General features: G+C 42.5%; 1 protein-coding gene across 2 annotated transcripts in view; it reads right to left on the bottom strand.

The window, feature by feature from the left end:
- Positions 1-2,610: 2,610 nt before the first annotated feature.
- The window catches only part of trip4 (thyroid hormone receptor interactor 4), a 77,535-nt gene continuing 54,653 nt past the window's right edge, over positions 2,611-25,492 (bottom strand). For both annotated transcript variants that reach the window (XM_084541178.1, XM_084541177.1), the window contains one exon: positions 2,611-2,971. In XM_084541178.1, coding sequence (XP_084397304.1) covers positions 2,822-2,971 — 150 coding nt within the window. In that variant the 3' untranslated portion in view covers positions 2,611-2,821. The remainder of the gene's footprint in view (positions 2,972-25,492) is intronic.

Here is a 25,492-nt window from a genome sequence, read left to right as displayed (position 1 = left end):
CTTTGTTTAAGATATACTATGACCTGGATAACTGGGAATCCTGACACACAGGAAGAAACACAGCAGTGTGGTGACGAGAAACCATTGACTTCCAGTGAAATTCAACGGGTGGTAGTGGCGATAGGCAAAAAAAAGAAAGAAAAACAACTTTGGTGGTGGCATATGACTCAAATGCTCCAAACATTTACTGAAGAAAACACCGTCCACAGCTTTGGTTCCAACCACCGAATTCACTGAGATAATAGTCGGTTTGAAGGCGGGGTTGGTGGTCTTCAAACAGAGAGCAGGGACAGGAAGAAAAACTAGCTCCATCCATACACTAGTATTTTTTATTTTTTTTAAATGTCCTGCTTGTTTGGGGTTGGAAATACTCAGTACAAGTGCTACTTTGGCAACGTGTGCCTGGTACGTCCACTAGCGACCAACTGTCAGCCACAAAGAGATGAACGCTGAGCGGATTACTTTATATGTGAACAGGGTTTTATTCTTGGCTCCGAGAGCTCGCAAGGCAGCCAGCAACAACTCCTGGAAGTTACTGCTCCCGGCCAAGAATTAAACCTCCGTATAAAGGTGAATTGCCATTTTTAAGCTGACATTTTTTTTTTTTTTCCTTCCAACTTTACACCAGAAAGCGAGTAAGCTTCTGCAAACAGGACGATTTGCTGGTGGCATTTCGTCTGTTGCAGCTCAGACAGCGTGGCTCACCTCGGGCCTTTCCTCCACACATCGCATCATCTTTTGTGCAGGGAAAAACCAACAGCACATGATCTCATGGTGTTTATCTAAAGAGGCTTAGTTAAAACTGCATGTGCTTAATTGTTCGGCGTAACAGCGCAGAGACCTTGTTTATGTGAACTTGGATGTCTGTTCTCATCTGGAGGAATGCCCCTGATCTGGAAGACTGAAGAAAAGGCCACCCACAGGGCAAGTAGCTGTCATCGTTGATTCTCCGGGGGGCTGAATTTAGTCAATTCTTAAGCAACTGCTCAGGGAAAAAAAAAAAAAAAAGAAAAGAAGAAAAAACACCTTCTATTGAGAAACTTTACAAAAGAAGCCTCTTACAGTCTCTGGGTGGGAGATTACCGGGAGGGCCGGTGCAATTATGCGTTCTCATGCTGAATGGAGTGGAGCAGAGAGTTGTAGCTAATCTGCAACTCAAACAAGAGTAAATCTAAGCTAATCAACAGCGAATTACAATGCTAGGCACAGGCAAAAACATAACAACTCTGGATGGATGGGTGGGTGTGTGTGTGTGTGTGTGTGTGTGTGTGTGTGCTGGTGATTCATGCTATGCTTTTCATACCGTGGTGAAATACGCCCTCGGGCAAGAAACGGCTTAGTCGAAGAACCACTCAACACATTTGGAAGGAAATAAACACGCGGCAATGCGAGAACAAGTAAAATGTTGAAACGCAAAATGACTTCGCTCGTAAAAGCCATCAATCACGGCCGCACTAAATAATAAAGACGTCAAAGCGTGCACTGGAATATGAGCGCAGAGGACCGTCAAGACGTGGAAATAAATTGACCCAGGAGCAGCAGCTCGTTCATGTTAGGTCCTGAAGATTTGACATATTTGAATAAATGTAAGTGGCGGTTCAGGCATGGCGAACTGATAAGTCGTATTAGTAATACATACTTGAAGTTAAGACGCCGCAAAATCGACTAAAACCTTCATAGGAGCCTTGCATTCAACTTTTAAAAAATGCTGACAACTGGTTTGAAGTTTTGTGGGAGCCTTGACAACAACTTGATATCTCACACTGTTTAGACTGAAAATATTCCAGCATCTAAGGGTTTTCCTCAGTGAGGGCAAGTAACCACAGGTACAGGAAGCCCAGGTTGACTGATACGCTCACAGGTCTGAGGGCTTATCAGATGGCGGTGGTTAGGCTTGAAGAAACACTACACAAGTGTGAGGCGCTATCACAGAAGGAGCAATTTTCTCCCTGCAGACAAAATGACGTTTACAAGCCACCACTTATGGATTATGCATTCGCCGGGGGTTCTCCACGTCATCCCCCCTGCTGTTCTAATGAAACGGTCTCATTGATATTAATGAGGGGGCCGTGTTTTTTAACATCGCACCATTGTTGGTCTAAATGTGGCCTTAGGTGTGAAAAGGGTAACGACAAGCCTGCCGATGGGCCTGTTCAGACCTTGCGTTAAGATCTGATCGCAAGCAACCAGCTTTTGGTACAGCATGTGTGTTCAGACCTGGCATTAAAATGAGTCTCCGGATCCGATCTCAGTTTCGTGCTCTGCATATAAACCCCGACATCATCTGGGGTGCAGTCGAATATTGTAACAGCTGCTGTCTCTAATGGAACCAGACCACCTCCAAACGTGGTCAGAGATCGGATCTCTCAAATGCGATCTCAATGCGTCCTGGGAGTTGTTCACACCCGTCTTTCACATGATCGGATCGCCCAAATCGGATCTGAATGCAAGGTTTGAACAGGCCCTTTGATTAGGAGGAGACATGAACAGTTTAAGTTAAATGTAGGTATCTGTTGGGATGTAAAAACTCATGAAAAAAAAGTCTTTTTAGTTTATTTCTTGTCTTTTAAAATTTCAGACGGTTCATTTGACAAATGAAATTTCAGCCAGTGAAGAACAAAAAAATTATTTTATTTATGCAATCACAAATAATTTGGATAGTTTTGCAACTTTGAACTGCATATTTCTCACCAACAGTCCTTATGCAAAATGCAAATACAAGTGATTAAAACAAAGTCAGCGTTGCTCAACGGAATATGTCAGCAATGGTAACTCCTGATAAAGTATTTGGACAACCCGCGGCCAATTTTTATTTATTTATTTATTTTAAATTTTTTTGGAAAACTGAATTTTTCCGTGTTCCCATGAGATCAGGCCGTTCCTCCCCACGAGCTTTTCCTCCAGCGTCACTCTGCAGCTGATGGGACCAGCCCCTTCTTGGCACCCTGGTGGTAGTGACTCTCCAGCTTCCCTGTGAGAGACAGAGAGACAGAGAGAGAGAGAGAGGGGGGAGTGAGTGAACGGGAAGGGTGGGAGAGAAGAGGAAGGGATGAATCAAAACACCATCAAAGGGACAGAATGACCTTTCTGAGCTCAAGGCCTGCTGATTACAGGCGGCCTCGGGTAGATGCACAGAGACAGGCTGAGAGAGAGAGATGATGATGTTGAAAGCAAAGACCAACAAGACCCTTTATTCCACAGCAAAAGAGAGATTAGACCACAGCCTTTTGTTGGCAACATAACAAGGTGTCTTTTAATTTTGTTGTACATAACAGATGCACCTTCAGCGAAATCCAATGGCAACAAACCATACACAGAAAGGGTCACTATGTTTTCAGCCGTAGAAGCAGCACTGAGTAAGTGGTATTTTCTGCCTTGAACAAACTATATAAACAGTCATACACAGCACTACGGTGAATGGTATCCTTTATTTCAAGGGTAGCGGCAGCGGCAGTTTGCATGATGTCACTATAGGTTTCTATAGAGCCTCGGCTTCTGTAGGAAAACATAACGTTTCATTTTATTCATCCATCCACGTTTACATCCTCTATGGACGGTTTAAAATGTCAGGGTTCTTGTTTTCCACGTCACGTTGCTCACATGTGCCTTTAAGTTTTCTAAATCCGAACCTTTAGCTGATGACGATAAAATTTCCTGCTTCGTTCAAGAGCAGGTATTCGAGCAGGAACATAAAAACCTTTTTGGAAGTTCATACGTCATCAGGAGAGTCGATGGCGTACAAAATGTTATCATCAGCACAGAAAAGCTACAATAAGCAGCAATAATGATCAGTTGAAAAACAAGTATTACTTCCAGTACAGGAAAAAGGACTGGGCCCAGTACTGAGCCTTGTGCAACACCTTTATTGATCAACTTGTTTGGAAGTCATGTGCCACTGTAGCTCTCTATATTCCTGTGAAGTGCATACTTGTCGTCTATATTATATTCAGAAGAAACTTCAAAGAGACTAATATTTGGATTTGCTGAGGAGCTGATGGCACATAAAAAAGTATTGTCCGCATAGGAAAGCACACAGAACTGTAATTGTTATTTATGCTTACAATAAATACTAGGGATCCAATACTGAGCCCTGCGTGCCACCGTTATCCACCAACGTGAACTGAAACCGTCTGCAACAACAATCTCAACTACTAGAAGTAGAAGATGTTGTGCTAGCTGTGAGCACAGTGGGAAAACCAGGAAATGTTAAGTTCTAAAGCGTTACACAATACAATCATTTCACACTGCTACTCCAATGATGTATCCAAGAAATATTCATATCTGTGCTTGTTGCTGTGTGCAGAGAAACCAACAGTCAACACCTGAACCTGTAAAAACTTGCTGGTTAGCAGACTGACGATTACGATCCGTTGCTCACAAATTCAAGTGAACCTTGGGCGAGAACGTTTCTAAATAAGAAGAAACAGCCGAGAATCTTGAAGAGGGATTTAATTTGCTTTTTTTTTTAAATATTAATGCATGTAGCTATGGTGCGTAAACAAACCCCCCTGTGGCCACTGACCTCCTAATCTACCATGACTCCAACCTCTCTCTGTCAATACAGTTATTCACAGTATTGATCACTTTTCAGATTCCTCCATTAGAGCTCATTCTCACAAGCTGTGGGTCTGCTGCAGCGTTTTGATGACACACGTTGACCCCATTCTTAACTGCAAAGCAAATAACAACCCTGCGTCTCTCAGCCTCACACAAGCCTCCGGTTTGTCAAACCACTGCATTAGCCGGCTGTTTTTCCTTCGCGGCTGAGGCAGAGGGGAAAAAATGATACAAGCGTGGCAGGCAGGGCTGGTGGTTGTTGTCACTTGCGCTCCCTTTTCATGTTGTCACGTTACGGCTCAACTCTGTGGGTAGTAGCAGCATAAACAAGGTGTTTAGGAGAAGTGCTGTTTGCTCACCATTTCCAAGCCTGTCTTGAATGGCTGTCAGTGTTTGTCTGCTCTGCCAGCAGCGAGCACTGCCTAGGTGTGGAAACACCTCTGGAATATTTGGAGAACGGTGCCAAAAAGGGTTTCTCAAGATTCCTCTAATGATACGTTCACGATAAAAAAAATGCTTCGTAATTTACAGTTATTTTTTTCTTAAATCATTTAGCAGATGAGGTTTATGAGCAGTTCCGCTCTAATGTGTGTTTTAGGGGAAAATAAATATCGCATGTTAAGAGCCCGATAATAACTGTATCATAAAATACAGAGATGGCAGCAGAATTCCAGAGAGCCAAGTCAAAGTGGTGTCGTGCCAGCATAAGCATTCTTCTCTACAGGGAAGTGAAGCTAATGCTCCAACTCCTCTCAGTCATTCGGGCCTTTCTTGCTTCCTTTCGGGCGTTGCGCGAGCGAGAGCTAGAATCAATATAGTGGAAAATCGGCCCTGGCAGGTTTCCTTGTCATGACACATTGCCATATATGTGAGAGGTCGTCTATCAACATGTACAGCAATCAGGCATAACATTATGACCTGCTTCCTAATATTGTGTAGGTCGCCAGAACAGTTGTGACTCATTAGAAAATGGGTCTTCTGAGGGTGTCCTGTGGTGTCTGGCAACAGACTGCTGTTAGTGCGGGGATTTGTGTCCTATGGGTTGAGGGGAGGGGCCTCTGTAGATCATGCCACAGATACCTTTCCTTGATGTTTTTTTTTTTTGCCAGGCTGCATCCTGCTGGGGATGGCTGCTGCCAACAAGGAGTGTCATTGCTATGGGGTGGGGGTGCCTGGTCTGGTCTAGAATGCCAGGTCCAAAAGTTTCCCAGCAGAACATTGGATTGTCACAAGATGGTCAATGTTATTCACTTCTCCTGTGAGTGGTCATAATGTTGTGGCTGAATGGTGTATATCCCAATGTAGGTGGGTGGTGTGTGTCTAAGTAGCATCCACATGAATGCCAGGTCCAAAAGTTGTCACAAGATATTCAGTGTCATTTACTTGTACCGTCAGTGGTCGTAATATTATGCCTGATCGGTATGTGAACTAAAAGAAGTGCTCGGGGGAATGAGAACTGCATTGCACTGTGTAAGCTACTTGTTTAGCCGTTGTCAGCACGGTTTGCCGCGCTTGACTCCAGCGCATAGTGGAAAAAATCTTCAAGGACAGCTGAAATTAAAATGCTATGTGCAGTGTTGTATCAAATTAAATTCAGAGAATTTACTTTACAATTACGCTGCAGATAAGTCCTCTACTCCGGGAGGATGCATTAATTAATCTTTTTTTTTTTTTTTTCTTCCAACTTGGGAGCAATGGAACAAACTGAAAACACAAACTCATCTTCCAATGTTGCTATGGTAAACATGTTCCTGCTTACACCCACAGAAGACACGGCGTAACATTGGGATTTATTCTTAATCTTTGCCACATGGTTAATGAGTTCAGCATTCAACTCCTGAGCTATCTGGATCTTTAGTTTCCTTTGTTAATATAAAAACGCTGATTGTAGCCACTGTAGCCAAGATGAAAAACAACAAGAAAAACATCCAATTTAAAGCTAGAAGTCCTCTACGCATGTACCTGTTATCCTCATAATTGTCAAACTTCATGCATCTTAAAGAACTGTTGGAAACTACTTAGTATTTTATTCAAATGAACAGTTTGAGAAATGTCCTTAAGGCTGTTTCAGACTTATTAAAATACATCCTTAAGCAAAACATGGAGAAATAATGAGGTTTCGTGCAACTCGCCACTGACAACCAAGGACAACTACATGGAGGACAGAGTTCTGGTCCCTTACAACAAGTCATTATATTCACCAGGAAAGTCAGTCCAGCAACGTTACATATTCCACGTGTGAAAACCGACTTTCGTTAATGGCTCTGGAGCTGCTGAGCCGTCGCATTTCAAAATAGGTGCTGCGGATTTGAGAGAGCTGGAGGGAAAAGCAAGTTTAAAAAAAAAAAAAAAAAAGAGAGGAGAGGGAGGGAGGGGGGCGAAGGAGTGGGTGGAAAAAACAGAGAGACAGCAAAAATGAGACAGAAGGGATGGGGAGAATAGGACGGAGAGGGGGAAGGGGGGCTGTAAGGAGAAAGGGATACAGAGAGGAGGACGGCAGGAGAGAGGTAGAGAGAGGCAGAAACAGAAAGGCCGGACCATCGATTGGCTGAGATAATTTCCCATTGATTGCTGCACTGTTTGGAGATTGCTGGAGAAAGGTTTATTGCCCACACGCTGCAGCTGGGGAGGAGACCATAAAATAAGCACAGGTTGTCTGCAGAGGACTGGCTCCATCATCAAGACCGTAAAACACACTCCCCAAACTCACACACACACACACAGATGCTCGTGCACAAGCCGCACTTGGATACTCTCCGCACACATAAACAAATATGACTGCATGCATACTATTCCCATTACACATAACGGGAGAATGCAGCTCATCGCTAATGGATAGAGCTCTCGCATAATCCCCAGAAAATTCAGGGGCAGCGGTTCAAAGAGTATTTATTAGACTGAAACAGAGTTGCATTGACATCCTCCCTGACATCAATAACGCGCAGGCCCATCAGCTTCTTTGCAATAATAATCACAAGAATTATTATCTGGTTCCCGTTTGTCTGCTGCGGAATAAAAAGGTTGCGTTCTGTATTGCATCTTTTTATTACACACGGATCCCAGTGCACCTGAATAATAATCCTAGAACGGCTATGCATACACGGCGCACTTGTTGACACGTCTTCTGAAGACGCGCTTTTTGACGAGAGGAAATTACTTCATGCCTACAAACGATGACACAGAAAAGGAAAGTTAAAAGTGGAGCAGCACCGGCTCCGTGATTGAATGTAACACTTTCAACAGTATCTGTTACACTGATCCCCACTGGGCTCTCACAATAACCAATTCCAAGTCTATCACAAGTACACTGCCTGGAGAGTAAAAGGAAGTTCAGAGAGAAAAGGCTTTAACAAGTCTAAACTAGGATTTAATGGCCTGAATGCAAACATAGCATCAAGGAACAGATGTGATAAGGATTGAGTCTGGTAACACACCAGGCTAATGTGTCTTACCCAATATGGGTCTTGTAATGCGCCATTGGGATTTCATTATAGGGCGTGTTTCAGAGAAAGAAAGAAAAAAAAAACCCACCTCTGCACGCAACTGGATAGTCCCACAACTGATCAAAGTCATTTTGTTTTAAAGAAATTCAACTCAACTGTGTTCAGATGACCTTCGTCTCTACGTCGCGGTTACTCTTCGCTGCAGAAAGACAAAACGTTTTGATCGACCCGGAGCGGTTCCAGACCAACCTTCAGCTGCAATAATTTTGTGGGTGATGGAAGTTGGGCTGGCTTCCAGGTTACAGATACAACAATCAGGCATAACATTATGACCACCTTCCTAATATTGTGTAGGTCTCCCTTGTGCCTCCAAAACAGTTGTGACTCATCAGAGGATGGACATGGGCCTTCTGAGGGTGTCCTGTGGTGTCTGGGAACAGAATGTTGTTAGTGGGGGCCTTTGGGTCCTATGGGTTGAGGGGAGGGGCCTCTGTGGATCATCCCACAGATACTTGATCAGTTTGGGATCTAGAAGATTTGGAGGCCAGGTCAACGTCTTGTGCAGTTTTTCATGTTTTTTTTTGTGTGTGTGTCTGTGTCAGGCTGCATCCTGCTGGGGATGGCTCCTGTCATCAAGTAGTGTCACTGCTATTGGGTGGGGGTGCCTAGTCTGGTCTAGGTGGGTGGTACATGTCTAAGTAACATCCACATGAATGTCCAAAAGTTTCCCAGCAGAACATTGGACTGTCACAAGATGGTCAATGTTATTCCCTTCTCCTGTCAGTGGTCATAATGTTGTGGCTGAATGGTGTACATTCCAATGTATTTTAGAAGAAAAAATTCTATTAAGCCATGAATCTGCAGCTGATGTTAACTCCGTCAAAGAATTCTCATCAACCAACCAAAACCAGCGCTGTGGTTGTGTCTGACCTTGTACCTCGTCTGTGATACTCTACACTAAGTCCTTAACAACTGGTCACAAATGAGTAGTTCCAAGGCTAAAGGCCAGTCCACACAAGAGTAATTTTTTCCCCTTATGTCCATAAATCAAAAGACTGGATTTCGCCTTGCTGATTCACCATGAGACTATTTCAGTCTGGTAAAAATGTCTGCTGTCAGTAAGCCCAGTGAAGACAGATTGTCCGGCCGCTCTACTTTCAGCTACTCGGAAGCTGCTGCTGACGAACAGCTGGTTTTAAGATCACAGACAGCGAACAGTTGTTGGACTTAGTGGAGGCTGAGCGAACAAACCACTTTCAGAGCGTCCACGTCTTGTTTTTAATGTGGACTGCCGTTAAGCGATGCATTAAGCACGCCGATGTTATAGATTTGTTAAGGTTCAATTGTCACCATCTTAGATGTTGACATGCTAACAATTAGGACTAAATACAAGAACAACAACTGGGAATGTCTTTTTATTTCCAAAGCCACCAAAGCCAAGGAATCACCAAAGTCAGTATTTATCTCCAACAGAGTTTTACATTCAGTAAATCTTGACTTATTTCAATGGACGAGTGACGATTCTTCTCCCCACAGACAGATTGTTAAATTTTAGGGCAATCCAATGAATGTCTGTGGTGCAATGACACACACACACACACACACACACACACAAAAAAAGAAACCTCCCAAAAGAACAAAACAAAAAAGCCAAGAATGGTAATCTTTGTCATCATTTCAATCATTTCATGATGTCAGTCGTTTCCAGCCGTGGCGTCTCACCGCCATCACTGCGGCTAAAAAAAGGTCAATAAGCCGCCCATCCAGCTGGGCACTGTGGCTTTTAGCAGAGCTCCTCAAACATCTGTGGTGCAGCACAGTGTCTGCGGGAATGAACCAAAATAAACTACATGTTCACAAGAGTGGCTCATTGATGCGGTTTTAATAGTTTTTGGACAACTCCATGGCTCAGAGGAAAAGCCTGTTCACATGTGTTGGCTGTTCAGTTTGGTCTCTCGGTGTAATTTGTTTGCAACAAGAAACATATCAACAGACTTATCCGTGACGATGTAAAATGAAGTGCGAAAAGCCCATGTGTTGACAAAGCGTGAACCAGTTAATACAGCTAAAATATTTCAGAGAAATCACATGTGTCAGGAGTATTTCCAATATTCCAGTCAGCACAACGCTGGCCCAGTGGTTTTGGAGTGAAAGAGCTCCCAGTTCATGACAAATCTATTAGATTCTTTAAAGGCTTCTTTCTGAGTTCAGCTCAGCAACACTGCCCCTTTATCTTCTTTTCCTTATCTGGCCTCAGCTTATACACCTCCGGCTGAAGTCATTCTGCAAGTGAAACCAAGCTGACAGCCTGGAGCACTGCAGGAAAGTGGATGTGTACAAAACCCTAGGTAGCCAGGGGAGAACAGCCAGAGAGTAGGGGGAAAACTGTCTGGATTCCCATCTTGCCGTTAGTCACACCTAATTTACATTCCCTTCCTGTGCTGCCGAGCTGGTGAATTTACAAGTGGATAGAGAAGGTGCTGTTTGGGACTTGTGTTGGCATGCTGTTTGCAAGGGGTTAGGGAGACGCATCGAGCATGCTTCCCACTGCAGGGAAAACAGTCTCTCCACATCTCTTGGTCTGTCCAAACCCTCCCTGCCTGGAGCTGTTTTCTCAGACACTGAGAGGCTATAATGGCTGAGTGATTTCTCCAACCAACAGCGCGCTGCTGAGCTGGTTTAGTCACGCACATGACAGTTCGTCACAACTCGCTAGAGAACCGGTGTCTGACAAGTCAGGGACAGCGGAGGTGACGCTGGTTAGCGGGAGAATGTGGAGCAGGGAGGACACGGAGATAGTCTGTGATTAAAAAATATCATACAGACTGAAACACACCGTATCCTCTGTTGATTCATTATGCAAGACTATTTTATTTATCGTTAGCTTTTTGTTGTTTGCATGGCTTTGGGACAAGACGCCATAACCTACGCGTATAGCCTACGCTGGTGCGAGCCATCTATACTTACATGCTCGTCCATCTGGCTCGCTCCCAAACGTTAGTTGGCGCTGCGTCTTTTTTTGCAAGTCGGGTTAATTTTTGTTTCTACTTCTTGCTTCACTTTCAACAATGGCGACTGAAACCTTCGCCGACATTTCGCCGAAGACGGGTCGTACAAATGTTTGTATCTCCGAAACTCCTCGGTTAACCTTTCCTCAATGTGTTCCATCTTTATTGATCCAGAACCATCAATTAGAAAATTGTGGAGATGGAGGAAGCAGCTGGAAATACTAAAGCGGAAACGCGCTACGACCAAGCGGACCAATCTTACGGTCTGCGACGCCACGGCACGTAGTTACATTTCTCTGGAGGTGCACGTCAGACTACGGCGTTAGGGTCTAAGTGGGGTCTGGACTGTCACCACAGCTACGGTGTCAAATTGACGCGGAAGTATAAACCGCGACTATAAGCAGATTTAAATGTTTATGAATGTATCTGCCATTGCGTCCAGTTGGAGGCTGGTGTATAAACGGATGAACAATGCAGCTGTAATAATATAAACCGTATCTCCATGAGACAAATTATAATTGTTGACAGCAATAAACTGTCAAAATATTATTAAATCCTCTCACAATTATGTTATAGTGTTTTATAACCCATTCGTCAAATGTTTATATCGTGCTGTTGCCAGGAAATCTCATGACGTGCTCATGGTTTATATCATTTTTAGTGATCGAAACTCAAACAGCATCATCTGCAAAATCAATTATAGTGCAGCAGTAGCAGCCTTAAACCTTAGCCTTGGGTATACTGTAGTGTATAACGGACCAGAAGCGGAAACTAAGGTTTACATTGCTTTTAGAGGTGTTAAATACATAGCTGGGGTATGAATTTGGTTTTCATTGCAAGTGGCTTGCATTCACAGGTGGGCTGTAGCGTTCCCTCGTGCGTGTTTACCACCATCTGTATCACTCTGATTCAAAGCCACGAGTCAAGCTGCAAGGAGAGTCTGCACACCGCCGCGTATCCGTGGTGGCTTTTGTTTGGTCTTTTGATTCTAATTTCAGCCACACTGCTCTCGTTTCTTCTCTGAAAGCACACAGGAAACAGTTGCAGTTCACCCATGAAAGGTAGCAAAAACAGCAATGTGAAGAATCTGAAGAGGGAGAGGAAAAAAAGAATCTATTTGGAGATCTGCCCATTTTCACTCCAACACCTGGCTAGCTGCTGCTGCTCTGCTGCAGAAACCCAGAATGACTGTCAGCGTGTCAGTTTCAGGATGTTAGAAAATTGAGTGATGAAGACCACCTCTGACAGCCTGGAAAGACAGTGAGAACAGCTCTTTGTGTTTGACATATATATTGGCCTCACAGGTTGAGAGTGGAACCTACAGTATTTTTATAGTTTAAACACCAAAATAAGTCGGCAATATTTGACTGGGTTGATCCTGAACTTCTTCTGTGTTTTACATTAGATCATTGCTAAGTTTTGCTCCTACGACAATGAATTTATCTGAGCCAAACTTAGATGTAAAGAAAACTAACAGAAGTGGAGCCGAAGTCAAGTCGCTGCAAATGTTTCGTCTGTATGGACACCTGGACTTTAATGATTTCCTACACCACGGAGCTACACAGCATATACACATATATTGTTATTATATCGAGTGAGAAGTCTTGTTTGCAGTAATCAATCTGTCCCGTTGAGTCCGGAGTTAGCTGTTATCATGTCTTCTGACCTGGACGACGTCATCTCTGGTCTGTAGGTCAATCTACAGACCACAGACGATGATAACAGGTAACTCCGGACTCAACAGGTAATAGCACTAGCGTATGATAACAAAATATTGGTGAAATTAATGAGTTTCACGGCAGATAATGCGTTATTTAGAGGCTGCGTTTCGGTGCCCCAGTCACTCCCACTATATGGATTTACGCTGATCTAATTATCTCCTGAAGGAATACAAATTACACAAAAGTTATATAGGTGAGTAAACGACTGTATTTTATGCCAGAAATAAGGTCCAGGTTGTAAAAAACAGTAGTTCCCCTTTAAGGTGAGTTAGAAAATGGTTTCACGCAGTATTGATTACACACTGGAGGCGATGTTTTGTATGTGTTCCCGTTTCCAAAACTTTTGAGGACTGGCCAGCTCTCATTAATGTGGCTAAGGCTGCGTATTTACTTCCTTGCTTGAACATTTTGTAAAATCATCAGTAAAGTTATAAACTCAATGCTGGACATAAAAGACTTAGAAATCATTCTCCTCTCAGACTTGATCGACGAAGAATGTCCCAGAAGTAGATTAATTTCCTGTAAACCCCTAGAACCACGAGATCTCAACTCATATTTAAACAGTTCAAAGCATATCAGTCCAATAATGGTGGACATGAATGGACCGTCACCAGCCAATCAAAATGATGGTACACTAATTCAGTCCTTTGGAAATATGTAATAAATGTTTTGAAAAGATTCTTGGCGTTCAGCTCTGTTTTCTTTAGAAATAAAAATTCACTGGATTTATTTTTTTAGATTCATAATAATACTAAGCTTGAGTTTTTATTCATTGTTTTGCCCAAAGGCCAAGCCAGGCAATACTGAAGCAGTGAAACTACATTATGTTTGCCATGATTCGACCATAACAAAAGAAGATGCTCACAGACTGAATGTGGGTTGCTGGCAACGCTACTGCATGTAGCTTTGGAAAGATAAAAACAAATATATATATATAGACTCTCTTGCAAATGAAAAGTTGAACTCACAAGCAATAAAACACGAGGGCTTTAGTTTCCAGGTATACTGGCAGATTGGTTGGTCGATACGGTCTTAGTATCACAAGGAGAAAATCACTACATCATTTGGTTGCCATGGTTATAATTCTTTCTTTTTGGCAGCGGGAAGGACGTGGCTTTGAAAACAAGGCGTTGGAGACGGCGATGTCCGCCTTCATTAGCGTTTACTGAACATTTCCTCTGAGTCGACTCCGGACTAATTGACTCCATGTCAAAGTAGTCGTTGGTGTGGCTTCATATTGTTACAAACATTTGGCCAACCATGAAGCCAAGTGTAAACTTTCCCCACAGTAATTTTGCATATCAGTACTTTGCATGTCTCAACAAACGACGGCATATCATCTAACATCAGGAGGCTAACTTGTTTGCATCAACTGGGCAGGTGATGGTTGGCTCTAAGAGTACTGTTACTATTGCAGTTAATACTACTTTCATGGTTCTCACTTATACATGTCACGGTACACTGATCAGGCGTAACATTATGACCACTTTCCTAATATTTTGTAGGTCTCCCTTGTGCTGCCAAAGCAGTTGAGACTCTGGACATGGTCCTTCTGAGGGTGTCCTGTGGTGTCTGGCAACACAGTGTTGTTAGTGGGGGCCTTTGGGTCCTATGGGTTGAGGGAAGGGGCCTCTGTGGATCATCCCACAAATACTTGATCAGTTTGGGATCTGGTGAATTTGGAGGCCAGGTCAACACCTTGTGCTTTTATTCATGTTTTTTTTTTTTGAGTTGTGTTTTTGTGTATGTGTTGCCATCAAGGAGTGTCATTGCTATGGGGAGGGGGTGCCTGGTCTGGTCTAGGTGGGTGCTACATGTTTAAGTAACATCCACATGAATGAATGCCAGGTCCAAACGTTGCCCAGCAGATCACTGTATTGTCACAAGATGGTCATTGTTATTTACTTCTCCTGTCAGGGGTTTTAATGTTGTGGCTGATTGTGTATATCCAAAACAACAAGCTGAACCAAGAGGAACCAGATTTGTAGTTTCTTTAGGACACTTTTGAGTATGTGATAATTAACTTCAAATGTTTTAATATCCTATACCACTTAGCCTTTTATATTTATTTACAATTAATTTTGGCTAATAATGCTACCAGTTACCAGAGCGCACTGTGGCCAATTCCTTTATTCTAGAAATAACTGGCAGATTTATTTATTTTAGTTGGGACCAGTGGATTGGTTGAAGGTTAGGCACAATTCCAGTCAATTTTATTTGGTTGACTACAGCTCTATAAAATCTATAAAACACAGCAGTGTTCACTTCAGCTGGCTGAAGGAGTTTGCTGCTGCAGATTTACTCGGTGTGCAGGAGACCTTGAAGAAGGACCAGGGACTTTGGGCAAGATTTAAGTAAATCTTGTTGCGTGGCCAATATCGCTGAACTCATTCTCTCATTTTGTTGCATTGTTTAGGACTAAATTTAAACATGTACCATTATTATGAGGTTCACAGTTTACAAGTGGACATGACTGCACTGAAATCTTGAAGAAGGAACATTTGCTACAACAGATTTTACTGAAGTTCATTTTTCATTCAAGCAACAAGCAACAAAGAACCCAAATGTCTTGTTCTGAACAAATCATTTAACATAGCAGAAGGGCAGACTGAAGATTTTACAAGATTTTACATTTGTGCTTGACTTGTGCTCACACGCCAGTTCCTGCTGATTCAAGTAAATGAGCAGATGGATGTTCCTTCTGGAGGCCATGTGTTACATGTCCTACTCTGTCATAGCACCACCGAGGCCTGACCCTTCGTACTGAAGAGTGCTCTTAGTTAAACACCAGCAGTTTTAAAGACACAGCGGTGCTGGCTTTTCAAGCGGCACAATTACTGGGAATCCCGTGATGACTCGAGCAACGGTGGTTTATCTGTAACTGGGAGCTGGCTGCGCTAATGCGCCGTAGCAGAGAGAGCAGGTTTCCGCCGCGGACATAAAGTGGTTCTTGAAAACATGATCAGAGCCTCGCAGATTATCAATCACTTTTCTTTATACGCTCTCTCAATAAGCTGGCTTCTGCTGCTGCTGCTGCTGCTGCTGCTGCCGGGGCAGAACAATTTGTTATCGGGAGGACTGGAGCTCAACAGCTGATAAAACACTTCACATACTGTAACTGGTTTCTTCTGATTGTCAGCGGATATTTCCTTCTGAGTTTGACAACAAAGGCTTTTAGAAAATTTCAGAGCAATTTAATTTGGACAATTTCATCGAAACACATTGTGATCGTATTAAGTTTTAGTGAGGCTTTAAGTGGTGTAAAATAAAGCACATGGCTTCATTACTTGCTCCTTTCAAGTGGATTGCATTGTCAGGGCCACCGGGTTGCGATTTTAATCGGCACAGGGAGAAAGAAAAGTCAGCTGGAGACAACATGAGCGCTACCCATGAAAATGTAATTAGCGTCACTTGACACTTAAAGAATAAATACCCAGTAACCTAAGATCTATTCAGCATCCTCCTACAGAACTGTGTCTAAGCAATAATGTCTGCACTCGCCTTGATCCCAGAAAACACAACGACTCAAGAAACAAACTGGATTCATCTTCACTGACTTGGCCTGACGACCCACTTGAACTAGACACAGATGGATTTTGTGTTAAGCTAATGTTTCCAAGACTCGCAGCATCAGTTTAACACAGACGGTCTACTAGATCCAAGAATTCCAATAACTAGGCTTTAGTTTAAAATCTGAAATGACAATCTTTGTGAGTGAGTGGCCATGTGTAGTAATGAACTCAGGGATGGACCCATGTGAAGATAACGGCGCTCTGCTTTGCATTTCCATTTTCCACTCCATTTTCAACTTCCCTGTATCACAATACTTCCCTATCTCTTCAACCATTTATAGTACAAAATGCAGCAGAATTCAAAATAGGAATAAAAACAAATAAATAAATGTTTTAGAACTGATAAGAAATCTGACAGGTGATCAGTTACTTTAAAGTTTAGAAATTAAAGGTTTCCACAGATAGATAAAGGTTTACGTGTCCATGAGTGTAGTTGTTATGATACACTTTAGTATTATGAAGGTTGAATATTTTATTATATTAGAAGAGGCTAAGCAAGGAATCAATTAAAAATATGACATTAAAAAAACAAACATATTAATCTTTAACTTGAAGATTTGCCGAACTTCACCTTTCACTTAATTTAACATGAACGTTGAGTATCTAAATATCACGACATGCTGTTCATGAGACAAAGCCTTGTAGCGCTCGTATTCACTGGGAACAAAGGAGGAATAGGCGCGGTGTTGGTATAGCTCAGACTATAGCTGCTGTCTGTTTGCTTCCTGTGTCCTACAGGCAGTCATTCAACCAAACAGTCAATGCCCGTCGCCCAAGGACAGCCAACGACCCGTTAGCTCACTTCAACCAAAGACGCTTTGTGTCTAAGCTAAACAAACCTCAAAATGCAGCAATGTATTGGAAATGATCTATAAAACTGTCACGAGTAATATGTATCAGCATTTAATTTAAATTTAAGAAGATGCGATCTGTAAAAAACCCTAATCTTCCTATTGTTTTGCCATCGACAGTGCAAATTTTTGACCTGACCCAGTCTGTTTGAGAACTACACTTCTTTTTGGATGTCATGGGGAGTAGAGTACGGGTCAAATTTGACCTGACGGACAACAGGACGGTTAAGTACACAAGTAGAAAGAAGGTACATTTTGTAATTTATGATGCATGCTGATTGATTTTTTTGTCAGCAGGTAGAATCACCAACTGATTGTCTGAAATGGAAATACTGGGGATGAGAATATCTGACACTGGAGGATTTAGAGAAGCGAAAATGAGGGTTAGTCATCCAGAAGATGTTTTTTTTGTTTTTTTTCCTTTTCACATTAACTATCACATCCTCTTGTTAGAACAGTGTGTTGTCACCAAAACGCCAACACGGGGAGCTACTCCAAACACTCTAAAAGCCCTGTCACTGCATGTTGTTTAAACAGCTGTCAAATCTCAGCATATTAGAGTTTTCCTATTAGAAAGGAGTGCTAATTACACCTACAGAGTGAGACCAGAGCTGGATATGTAGAAACGCTATTCTCACAGGCTCTGATCAGACCTGGATGGGTAACGTGGGTCCTGAATGATCCACTTAGTAGAGCAGGAGTGTCTACATCTGGCATTAAAATGTGTCTCGAGTGGCCACTTTGTCTGTTTGATCTGTTTTTGTGTATATGCCCCGAAATGGCGATATGACACAAACCGTGAGATATAATCAGCTGTGAAGTTCATTCATTCATTCATTTTCTGTAACCGCTTGTCCTCTGGAGGGTCATGATGGGTGAGCTGGAGCCTATCCCAGCTGTCATTGGGCGAGAGGCGGGGTACACCCTGGACAGGTCTCCAGTCTATCGCAGGGCTAACAAAGAGAAACAGACAACCATTCACACTCACATTCACACCTACGGCCAATTTAGAATCACCAATTAACCTAACAAGCATGTCTTTGGACAGTGGGAGGAAGCCGGAGTCAGCTGTGACGTTATTAATTAATTTATTTATTTATATGACGCCGTTTTAGAGCTCAGATTGTAACTTGAACCCTGGAAGCGTCCACATGCACAGTAAAGTCACTGCAGAGTAAAAGAAAAGTGTTTGAAAAGTCAAAACGATTGATTGATTAATTAATTTGAGAAAACAAGCAACAGATTAATCAGTTAAAACTCTAGGGTTAAAAATATGTTATAATTACAAGTAGTATTATTGTGAAAATAGTAGGAAGTGAAGTATTTATTTAAATAAATAATAAAATCACTCCTTCAGAGACTACGATTAAACGTCCTTTATGGCTAATTTTGTACAAATTAGGTGTGATGTGAGTAGTCTTGAGTGTTTTTACGCCTGCTTCGACACCACATCTCCATTTCTTACAAATCCATTTATAATTCATACTCCAGAGACAAGAAAACCTCTTGTCAGGCTACACACACTCGGGCGCCGAGGGCTTTAAAAAGCTACTTAAATCCTCACTAGCCACAATGTCAAAGGGACAAAATATAAAGTGTAGCCTAGTTTCCTACAGCCGCATCGGGACTCTGAAAAGGTGAATACAGCCATGTTATTAAAAAGGGTCCTTATAAAGCGGCCTTGGCCACATCTAATTAGAATGTAAATGTAGTGTGGGCCGGGGATGGATCACAGAGGATAGACATTGGCATTTAGATTATGCTGAGACTAGATTACTGATGACACTGTGTGTTCGTGAGATAGCCTTTTTGAGAGCGGCTTGGCAACTGACTAATTGTGTTTCACCACTTTGCAATGTAGGCTGCAGTGCTCTACTGCTGGTAATTAACAAAAGAGAAAGAAAGGCAGTTTGTTGGGTGAGCACAAAAAAAAAAAAACAGACAAACACCGACACTAAAACACACACACACACACACACTCAGGTAAGAGTATTCAAAAGCCTTTACTCAGGCACCTCTTATACCAGACTGAAAGAATGATGCGCTTCTTTGCACTAAGCTCAGACTTGAAGCTGCTGAGGAAAAATCCTCTCACCTCCCTACAATTCCTCATTGAGGGCATATGCCATGAACAGAGGACCAAACGGAAGACCAAAGACAGAACGGCGAGAGAGCCGAAAGAGACGGGGGGGGGGGGGGGGGGGACAGAGAGCAGGGAGAACAGAGAGGGATTGGAGGAGGAGGAGGGTGAGTGCAGAGAGAGCAGAATGGAATAAATTGAAGCTGATCTGGTGCTCTGCATTCTGAGGAGGCTGGATTTGCATATCTGTGCAGCGGTGCAGAGGGAGAAATGTGTCGGTGCTGACAGCAAGCTGAATATCTTAAACCTCTGCTGACACCCCTGCAGGCACACTCTCTCTCCTCGCATACTCTGATACACGGCGGAAGGAGCACACTCACAGATTCACACACACACACACACAGGGACACATGCACAAAGGGAGGCACACACAGGGCTACACACACACATCAGATTTAAGGTCAGGAGATGGAAAGCTTTGTGCATAGCTTTGTTCCTGCACATTGATGTACAGTAGTGCTTGTTGTTTAACAGTCAGCTCAAGTACAAGACCCATCTCTGGAGGAAGGAGGCAGCGAGGCAGGACATCCACTGCTGCCACTCAGAGACATAACAATTCATACATGTATTTGTGTGCGTATATATATATATATATGACTATATATACACATTAGTGCATGAAACACTTGAAAAGATGTTAAATATTTTATTATATCGGGAAAAAAATGTAAGGCAGAATTCAATTAAAAAGCACGGCGTACAACACAAGCATATTAATATTTAACCTAAAGACTGCGTCTGCTGAAATCTCATTATTGACGCTTCTCACTTAATTCCATGTAAACGCCGAGCGTCTAAATATTATGAAGTGCTGCAGAATTGCCCTAATTCGGTACAAATTAGGTGCGATGTTTGTAGTCTGAGCGTTTCACTCCTGCTTCGACACCACATCTCCATTTCTTACAAATCCATTTATAATTCATACTCCAGAGACAAGAAAACCTCTCGTCAGGCTGAACACACTCGGGCGGCGAGGGCTTTAAAAAGCTACTTAAACCCTCAGTAGCCACGACGTCAAAGGGACCCATTTATTTGTGCATATATATAGATATAGATATGTATATATATATATCTATATATATGCATTAATGTCCGAGATATTTTAAAAGCAAGCTACGGAAACATGCACACATTAGACCCATTTGTATATCACTCACTATATCTTGATTTATAAACGCTGTACAACATAACCTTTAGCTACATGCTACATGTGCAGCTCAAATTTTGGCCAATGAGCCCTTTATAAGCAAGTTATTGTTGTATTTTCACCCAAAATTATGTTTTTTTTTCAAGGAGCTAAAAGGTTGGTTGTCTACGTTGCCAAAGACGTACTAAGACTAGGCTCATTAGTCCAGTGATGTATTAAAACTATAACTTTAGTGTACGACTATACAGCAAGCTGCTACAGTCCAGCCCAATTAGTAATTAGTGGCGTTAAAGCAGAGGACTATTTAACAACAATAAAGAGATGATAGACAGGAGTGTAACACTGCAACAAGCATGGAGGAGATCTACTCGTTTGCAAATGGGTCATTGAGTCAACGCTGGAAAAGAGACGAGCAGTACTAGTACAGCCTGAAACAGTAGACCTTTACTAAGCAAACTAATTTTATGAGCCATTACCGGGAATAAAATGTGCTTAATTTCACTACTTTTGAAAAGTAGTGTTGCTGAGTGAGGATTTTTTTGTGAGACTTAATTTAGACCCTGGTCACCGCAGTGGAAACCTGTACCGCCAAAGGCCTCTAGTCCCTTGGGAATGTTCTTGTGGCGGAAACAAGGCTTAAGTTTCTTATTTTTTAATAAGCAAGCCTCCTTAAAACAATTAGTTCAAGGCTTTTAAGTAAATAAGTGGAAATACGTGGAAAAACATCAACCTTCTCATCTGGTCAGAATAAATATGATACACATGTCGTAATATCGCAGCGGTATTTTATTAATTTGATGCCAAAAACAAAACAAGAATATGATAATTAAATCTCAAATAAAGCCACATTTTTGGGAGACGTAGTACACAGATTTCTTGGCGAGAGTTAAATGAAAAGACTTGACAATTGACTGGATGAGGGGAAACAGTTTGCCTGGCTCAAAGTTAAGTTCTATACATAAAGAGAAATCTATTTAAAAATGGTTTCTACAGCACCTTTGGAACCATTTTACAATTTTATTTCCATGACGATTTCTTTGCCAGAAGTTGTGGCGGTCCCTGCGAGTTGTCTGACACGACTATAACAACACCAGGAAGTCAGAGGAGAAAGCGTTCTAAATGATAATGTGTTAATTAGCGAGTCTCAGGCGCACTGGTTGGTGAATTTTGTCCTGCGCACAAGGAACCAGACCGACTGATTCACCCTCCGTCAGTATTTATGCTGCACTAAGCTAATTAGCCTCTGGCTCCAGCTTCACATCTAATGACTCAAAACCGATCCTGTCATTTAACTGAAGCAAACACGTGCATTTCCTCAAAAGTCCAAACGTCACTTTTAATAAGCATAACTATAATTTCTTATAATTAAGTTGCAGATGGCAACACAAAATTCAGAAGGTGTCATTTGTGGTTCTGCAGTTTCTCTCCCGGCTGATTTGTCTGACCGACGGCAGCAGCGGAGAACAGCAGCAACAAGCCGAGAGACAAATGAACAGAAGCAACAACATGAGTAGATTCTCATTATTGATTGTGCTCAGAGAACAGATATGTTAATGCACCCTGCTAAATTATTTAGTCGACTATCATACCGTAACAAATATACAGTACGTGGGCTGCACAGGGGGATGAGTTTTTATCATATTTTGTTTGTCTCTGTGGAGCCCTTTCAACTGATTATTTGACATTTCCATAAAGCTAGCATGAAGCTCTTTGCAGCACGCTTCACATCTTTCAAATATTTAAGATCTCTGAACAGAACAAAACCTCTGCCTCACACGTCTCAGACAAGATGTGTGACGGGGATGAATTCCTCTTTTTGACAGTCAAATCCAAAGACACTCTGCCAGACTATCTTGGTGCTGTTTATCATAAAAGCCCAGGGGGGGATTTAATTTGGCAAGTTGTGTTCCTTCACTGACTAAACAAGAAGCAAGGGAGGGGGGCATTTTATTTGCCCGGCATTGTCTAATAGCAACCATCATTTCTGATTAATCTTAACACTGCTCGAGGATTTATCTATCTGCGTGCTCCATGTGGTGCCGTACAGCTCGAGCACTGCCAGGGTAAGTGCTTCCACTCCCACTGCACATAATTCTTACTACTTTGGATAACAGCCTGCACCAACTGCCGTGCATGTGTTAATGTGTGGGTGAGAGGAGAAGATCTGACAAAAAAATAATAACGGCTCCGGCTTTGAAAGTGACCAACCTTGTTAATCATGTTTTTTTTTGTGTGTTTTCCACAAATGCTTCAAGTTTGTTCTCATTTTTAAGGCTCTAACTGAGGTGCTTCAGCACCCACGGGAAACATTACGGCCGGCAAACATCGGGAATCCCTTGGGTCTGGTTAAGTAGCTCATTTAGCTCAAGGTTAAGTTAGCACAAGGTTATGTTTGGGTCTCTACAGGCTGGAAAGATGCTGAAGCGTCTGTCTAGAGTCTCGAGTCTGCTGAATGGGGAGAAATAGTGTGAGAATGACAAAGTGTATGTGTTTCTGTGTTGGATCGACAACGTAGCACCTCCACAGAAATGTAACCACACGTCATCAGACTGCAGTGGCTAATGGTTGGCCTAAAATAAATTTCCTCGTCCACGTCTTTGAGTGGCCAGATGAGTATGGAAAATTCACCGTCCTTCTGCCTCCTACACACAATCTAATCTCAACACAGTGGCACAGAAAACACACATTGTAATTACAGGACAATGCTGACACACCAGTGCACAAGTATAAATGTTTACAAAAGGAAAGGCCACTGACTTAGCTTACGACAAACACCTTTCAGGCATAACATTATGACCACCTTCCTAATATTATGTGACTCATCAGAGATTCGACATGGGCCTTCTGAGGGTGTCCTGTGGTGTCTGGCAACAAAATGTTGTTAGTGGAAGCCTTTGGGTCCTATGGGCTGAGGGGAGCGGTCTCTGTGGACCAGGCTTTTTCCAGTGCATCCCACAGATACTTGATCAGTTTGGGATCCAGTGAATTTAGACGCCAGGTCAACACCTTGTACTATTCTTCATGTTTTCTAGAGTTGTTCCTAAACTGTTTTTGTGTGTGTGTCTGTGTCAGGCTGCTGCCATCAAGGAGTGTCATTGCTATGGGGTGGGGGTGCCTGGTCTGGTCTAGGTGGGTGCTACATGTCTAAGTAACAACCACATGAATGAATGCCAGGTCCAAAACTTTCCCAGCAGAACATTGGATTATCACAAGATGGTCAAAGTTATTTAAATCTCCTGTAAATGGTCATAATGTTATGCCTGATCGGTGTAGGTGCTGCACAGATGTGCTGCAGAACTGTAAACCAATCTTTACAGTGCAAGTAATTATGAGTATGTTGGGGGAGGTGCAGAGTGTAAGCAAAGGAAGCAGTAACACCGTAGACAAGCTCCTTGGCATGCCAGAGGCAAGATGACATTGATCCAGCAGACCTCTCTCTCCATCAGTCTCCCTGACAGAGGTAACTGGATTGTTCATAAAAATGGAAATTGAGCCGTGTTATTCTCATGCGCGCAGGCTGACACTCGCACACACGGACGAATTCGTGCAAAAATAAATGTAGCCTCACGCTACTTTGTGCAAGAATAAGGTGCGCAGGCTTGACAAAGAAGCTCGTGAATAAACATAAATATATATATATGATTCATTAGTATTATGACTGCAACGTCTCCCAACAATTCAGGGAAGCCCGTGGTGTTATTTGACCAAAAGTGTACGTACACAAACATTTCCTGCACCAGAGAGAGTTCGTCTGTTATTCAGGCACAGAAACACATCAAACAGATTCAGGGCAAATAAACAGAGGCAGCTGTGGGAAGGAGGCACAGGGTGAAGGAAGTAAAGCCCTTTCCTGATTAACAGCGTCACGTGCATCATGATAATACTTAAAGAGTGCAACACTTCAATAGAGAACGGCTGTGGAGAAGGGTGCGGTTGATAATTATGGCAAATATGCCACAACATGCAATTAGCTCTCTCATACGCGTCGCTCGCTAGCTTAGCAATGTTCTGTGTCACATGCTAATTACCCACACTGCCACTGCAGGAATGTGACACAAGCTCAGTGAACAGACACAGAGCGCGCTGAAAGCATTTCATCATTATTTCAAATGCTGTGGCAGGCGCGGGTTACGTGATTATTCTGTCGTATTAACGAGGATGAGGATCCTCTGCAGAAATAATCATTATAAGTGCATTAAATTTTACTGTTTCATCAATGTGGACAAACACAGGAATCATCATCTCTAAAAATAGGCAGATACTTAATCAATTTAGCTCTCCCACCGTCTCTCTCCGTTAGCAATGAAGGAGGCTTAACAGAAAGGCAGCAGATACTATTGATTTTTTTTTTTTTTGAAGAGTGGGGGGTCGGGGAGGAAGAGAGGAGCTACGGCTAATGATGGAAATTTTCAAATTGACTCGATGCTTTTACGGGGAGCTGTGTTAATGGGGGCTTCAGTCCCATGAAATATATCGTTCTGTCGGACACGGCGTAACCTTCAGAAAGGAGGAGGCATTCGAGACAGGACAGCGTCAGCGTCAGCACAGCTAGCAGTTTTATAATTGGTGCTGGATATTCCAATCTTGTCTGTGTCTAAGCCGAGCGTGACGGGGGCACTGATATTTACTTCCCGGGCGCTAATAAGAGGCAATGTTGTCTTTTAACTTAAACTTCAATGTGTAAATGTTGATTTACGAGCAGAGAACAAGAGATTAGCTCAAATTCAGAGGGTCTACATGTGGTTTACAATTTTTTTTTTCAGGAGCAAAAATAAATTTGATTCACAAATCATAGAGACAAGATGATGCAATTTGATATTTTAGCACGGCCAAGTAAGATTAAAACCGACACTGTCGCTGACAGTCAATAAGCAAAGCACAGAGGATTTTTTTTTCTCCCCCCAGACTCGTCACTTTGCATCAAAGCTCAGCCATTAAATGGGAAATAAGCTGCAGCCACAACATACGTCAAAGCAGCACAACGCAACCACAAATGTGTTTTGGGTAAGGGGTGTGGCCGCGACCATAAAAACATCACTTTTGTGATTTAGTC

This window comes from Chelon labrosus, assembly GCF_963514085.1.
Source record: "Chelon labrosus genome assembly, chromosome: 3".
Taxonomy (NCBI): domain Eukaryota; kingdom Metazoa; phylum Chordata; class Actinopteri; order Mugiliformes; family Mugilidae; genus Chelon; species Chelon labrosus.
The sequence above is the reverse complement of the archived record's forward strand: the minus strand, read 5'-3'. Positions and strand labels throughout refer to the sequence as shown.